The 5,354-nt window shown below is 41.7% G+C and overlaps 1 protein-coding gene across 1 annotated transcript in view; it reads right to left on the bottom strand.

Annotated features, from left to right (window-relative positions):
- The window catches only part of LOC109968504 (catechol O-methyltransferase-like), a 10,036-nt gene extending 5,239 nt beyond the window's left edge, over positions 1 to 4,797 (bottom strand). Inside the window, exons 1-3 of the mRNA XM_020614812.1 lie at positions 4,744 to 4,797; positions 4,491 to 4,598; positions 2,436 to 2,609 (exon numbers count right to left, since the gene is read on the bottom strand). Coding sequence (XP_020470468.1) covers positions 2,436 to 2,609; positions 4,491 to 4,598; positions 4,744 to 4,797 — 336 coding nt within the window. The remainder of the gene's footprint in view (positions 1 to 2,435; positions 2,610 to 4,490; positions 4,599 to 4,743) is intronic.
- Positions 4,798 to 5,354: the final 557 nt, after the last annotated feature.

Raw genomic sequence — 5,354 nt, 5'->3', positions numbered from 1 at the left:
GGGTACGACTTGGTATGCACAAACAGAGAGAATAAGATGGGAGGTGGTGTGGCCTTGTACATAGATAATAACTTCTGTTATGAAAAAGTCGAGAGCATGTCAAGGACTGTTGATAACTTGCTGGAGTGTGTGACTGTAGAAATTTCTGTGGAAAGAAAGAAAAAGGTTGTAGTAAGCTGTATTTATAGAGCACCTGGAGCCAGCATAGAAAAATTTAATGACTGGATAGAGGAAAACTATTTGACAATAAGTCATAAATTAATGTTCATATGTGGTGACTTCAACATTGACTTGTTAAACCCTAACAAGCACACAGGAATGGAGGAGTTTATTAACACACCTGTGCTTATTGTCTGGGTGCTGGATGTGGTTTTCTCCAGCCTCACCTGCTGCTTCCTGTCTGTCAGAAAGCTTGTAATCCACTGACAGGTGGGGGCAGGCACAGTGAACTGGGTCAGTTCTTCTCTGATAAAAGTAATCCGGGATGAGTTGCACAAAACCAAAAAAGCAAAGTAAAACAACAAATGAGAGCGCGAGTAACAATGACCGCCATCTCTGTCGGCGTCGGAAGTAACCTGAAGTGATTCTGAAGGACCCTCAGAAGGGAGCAGTACCATCCAACTATTGCCTGTAAGATTTGAATCTTATAGACTCTAGTTACTTTATAAGCTTTAGTTACTTCTCATATCTTTAGTTACATTTCATAACTTTATTTTCCTTGTTTATACATATTACACAACTTGAGATGACCACTTGGCCAGTTTAACACACTTATTAGCATCATACACACAGGGGGCCTGCAACGTAGGCCACCCTTTGATCAGTGCACCTCGAGATCAAGATCTGGTGCCAGAGACATGCACACACCCACACACACACACCTAAATTTACCATATTTCAACATGGAAGTGCGAGCTCCGGCTCACACCAAATGACCAATAGGTTCACAAACTATTGAAGGTTGCACCCCTGTCCAGGGCGGAGCAGCCCAAGAAGATAAAATGTATTGTAAGAACTTAATTCGGGGTTCAGAGGATGGAACTCCTGCGGGAGCTCTTGTCCCTCTGATCCCAGCGCTGTAAGGCCTACCTGTGCTCTGACTTTCAGTAAACTTTCTGTTGATTTTAAACAGTCCTCTCCTGTCTTCACTTCTCATGATTCCAACAAATGAATTGGGTTCATTTCTAACACGCCTAATAACCTGCCTCTGCACAACATGGAAACTCCTGTCAGGCATCACAGCAGCTAAAATGGGCAGGCACATGGCTCAATACATGAGCAGCACCCAGAAAGGAATTGGTAGTATCAAAAGAGGAGCAAAGCACCAGCTACTGGTTGATAAAGTAGTCACTCAAGACCAGGCAAGACCAACCTGTGCACTGCCTGGATTGACTACAAGAAAGCCTATGACTCAATGTCTCACACATTGATCCTGGAATGCTTGGAACTGTACAATATCAACAGGACTCTAAGAGCCTTCATCAAGAACTCAATGGGAATGTGGAAAACAACCCTAGAGACTAACTTCAAGCCAATTGCACAAGTCAACATGAAGTGCAGTATCTACCAAGGAGACTACAATATATATATATATGATTGATATATGATTATATATGATAACTACATGATTTTTCTGAGATTAACAGCGATTAACTGCATTGATATGAGCAGTATTCAATAATGAATTCCAAAGTAGTGTATTGTGCACTTTTATTTTAAAACTTTTATTTTAAAAGTACCACTATATGAACAAACGTGCAATAACATTTGGTTTAAACAAATAAGGTGCTTTTTAACAAAAGCATTCCCTTTACACAGTAGCAGCAAATCTCAAACAATGTAATCAAATCAAATATAAAACCAAAGCTATTTGCCACTGCCAGGGCATTAATGTTTTATTTTGTTTGTTATAGAAAAACAAGTTATCCTCAGAGTCCAGAGCCAATGTCCCTGTTAGAGTGAGGTGAAATGGAAGAGCACAAAAAAGTACACAGCTGGGATTTACTATGTAGGGGACTTATTCCTACTCCTCTACACCAAGCCAGTTGTTCAGACACACAAGGTCATTTACATTTTCAGATGATAAAGAAACTCTCTTCTTCTGTACAATATGACCAGCAAGAGAAAACAACCTTTCACAGGGTACGGATGTTGCAGGTGTGGCCAAGTGTTTCTGTGCAATGGAGGCCAGCCTGCTGTGTGAGCCTGCATGTTTGGACCACCACTCTAATGGACAAACCTCTGTACTGATGGTGGGCTCCGCTCTGTATCATTGCATACTGTTCTCATCTGAATCTTCCTCCTGTTCAGAATCAGACTGATGAAGCAACCAATAAGGCTAACTTTTTCTTTGGTGGCTCTGATGTTGTTGCTTCCACAGGTTTCTCTGCAACAACCCTGTGTTCCTTGAATAAGTTGCTGACTGAGGGACACACCTCACCCCTCTGAGCTCTGGGTATACACTTGAGGTCCTTGAATCTTGGGTCCAATGCGGTAGCAATCTTCAGATATGCAATGTTGGCATGTTCCTTGCGTGTCTCCAGGTCTGTTCTGAATGTAGACTTGAATTTGACCACGTAGGCAGGGTCCTCATCCGAGGTCTCCATCACCTGCGAGAGATGGCAAAAAGCAGGCAGAACCACAGAGCATGAAATGTATTTTTCTCCTCCCAGAAGTTCAGTCACATACCTGTAACAAAAAAAAAAAAAAAAATCAAACCACTGTACTTTTACTACTGTTGCCAGACTGCCTCTGTTGTAGACCAGGCTTTTTTTCAATTTTCATTTAAACTAAGTTGTGTTTATTGCAATGTTTATTTATTTCCTTTAACATTTATTAATGCAATTTATATCATTTTTTTGTTCAATTCAAAAACATGTATGCAATGTTAAGTTGTTAATGCACTTTATTTTATAAAAGTGATATTAAGCTAGGGTGGCAGAGCAGCAGGGTGGTTAGCACTGTCACCTCACAGCAAAGAGGTTCCAGGTTCTAGGTTCGAGTCTTTCTGTGTGGAGTTTGCGTGTTCTCCCTGTGCCTGTGTGGGCTCTCTCCAGGTACTCCGGCTTCCTCCGGCTGACTGGCAATGCTAAATTGCCCATAGGAGCGAGTGTGGTTGCTTGTCTACATGATAGACTGGTGGCTTGTCCAGATCTCTCACCTTGAATGTTTGTCAAAAAAAAACTTGTTACGTATCTGCCCGATGTCAGATGGGATTGGCTCTAGCCACTCCCTACAGTTTTCAGGGTAGAGGCAGAAATCTCAAACATACATATGCCCAAACCTAGACAGATAAAACCAAAACTATCTTCATGAAGAGGTACAACTAGAGGGAGGTGAGAAAAAGCCCTTAAAGATGAGGCTCCATCGTATCTTAAAGACCTCATAGAACCTTATCATCCCAACAGAGCACTTCGCTCTCAGAGTGCAGGTTTACTTGTGGTTCCTAGAGTCCGCAGAAGTAGAATGGGAGGCAGAGCCTTTAGCTATCAAGCTCCTCTCTCCTATGTAACCAACTCCCAGTCTCAGTTCGAGAGGAGGACACCATCTCTGCCTTTAAGAGTAGACTTAAGGCTTTCCTTTTTGATAAAGCTTATAGTTAGGGCTGGATCAGGTGACCCTGAGCCTTCCCTTAGTTATGCTGCTATAGGCCAGGCTGCTGGGGGGCCCCATGATGCTCTGAGTTTCTCTCCTCTCCTCTCCTCTCCTCTCTATGCTTCTATGTGCCACCATTACACATCACTAACTTTGTGTCTCCTCTCTCCTGTAGTGTGTCCTCTCTCTCTCCCTGTACCTTTCTGCAGGTAGTCCTGGCTCTGGAGCTCTATGTTTCTGATGAGCAGTCACCAGCCACATCAACCTGACCAGTGTTTGTTTGTTTGCTGTGTCTTGTTGCTTTTTTTCTTTTGCCTCTCCTCTACCCACTCAGCCCAACCAGTCGAGGCAGAAGGCCGCCCACCAAAAGCCAGGGTCTGTCGGAGGTTTCGTCCATTAAAGGGAGTTTTTCCTCCCCACTGTTACCAAGTGCTTGCTCAAGGGGGATTTGTTGGGTTTTTCCTATGTAAAAATAGTGATAACAGTAAGGTCTAGACCTTACTTTGTAAAGTGTCCTGTGATGACTTTTGTTGTGATTTAGCACTATACAGATAAAATATGATTTGATTAAAATATCAGCTTCTCTCATACAATTTGCCTGGCAAATACCAAATTTTCCCATCATACCCAACCATGTTTGAACCTGAGTTCATGTTTGTGTGTGCACTATTTGTATAGTCACACACATTTCTGCTGTTTCCCATGGAAAGGCTGCAACAGAAGATAAAATCTTGTCATAGTAATATAAATCACTGTTCAGCATTTTCGTGTCTGATAAGCCCGTAAACCTACTGTGGAATTCTTGGGTCGTATTTCACCTGTACCTAAAGAGTGGAACAACTACTGTAGCTTGGTTAATTCTTTGTTCTCAGCTGGTTGCACTTGTGTTCGGTTACCTCATGCTCTTCATCAACATTTATGTCATCTTTCTTCTTAACATCTGTATCGTCTGGGGAAGAGCTGTGCTCATCTGTGTACTTGCTTTCATAACATGATTTACTCCACTACAGGGAAAAACTCAAATTTTATGACAGGTCCATAAAAAAATCCCTTCAGAAGCTTTTGTGTGTAGTTTAGTAAAAACCTTGGGAAGATTTTCCCCTTCTAAACATCTGTGTGCACATACAGCCTTTTTTTCACATGTCTAACCCTCGCACTAGCACACTGGTTGTATGTGGGGTTGGCAGTGTGATATATCCACATACTACTGAACTGCACAAGGAAAGCAAGTGGAAACAGAAGTCTAACTTAGCTATGTGTAATGTATCATGTAATTGAATGATATTTTGGTTTATCTCAGTTTGCTCAATTATGATTTTTCTTTGTGTTGTTGGTTTCTGTTGAATACCTGTAGGTCTTACCAGAGGGCTGTGCACTCCACTGAATCCCTGTTAACTTAAAAACTGAAAACAAAAGTCTTGTGGCATCTCGATTAAGACTAGCAGCATTCAACAACTGGACTACAGGTTGCAGTTTTATATGTTCAGCTGGATTCAGCCCAGATGCTTTGCCACCTCTCGAAACTCCTGAATCACAACAGCCATTTCAAAGAGGAGAGCTACAATGGAAAGTCATCAATAAATACAGTGACTGTTGCTCAACTGAGTTTTACTCATAAATTGATTTTAATAGGTTCTTGTTCAGAAAGCTCAGAAATATGAGGACAATTACACTTCAGCAAGAGGTATTTTAACAAATGTGGTGTAAGAGAGTTTCTTTTTATCATCTTTTTTATTGCGGTCCTGGGCTATAACAGTCAC

The sequence above is a fragment of the Monopterus albus genome, unplaced genomic scaffold (genome assembly GCF_001952655.1).
Source record: "Monopterus albus unplaced genomic scaffold, M_albus_1.0 scaffold151.1, whole genome shotgun sequence".
In the NCBI taxonomy this organism is placed as follows: domain Eukaryota; kingdom Metazoa; phylum Chordata; class Actinopteri; order Synbranchiformes; family Synbranchidae; genus Monopterus; species Monopterus albus.
This window is presented reverse-complemented; position numbering and strand designations above follow the sequence as displayed.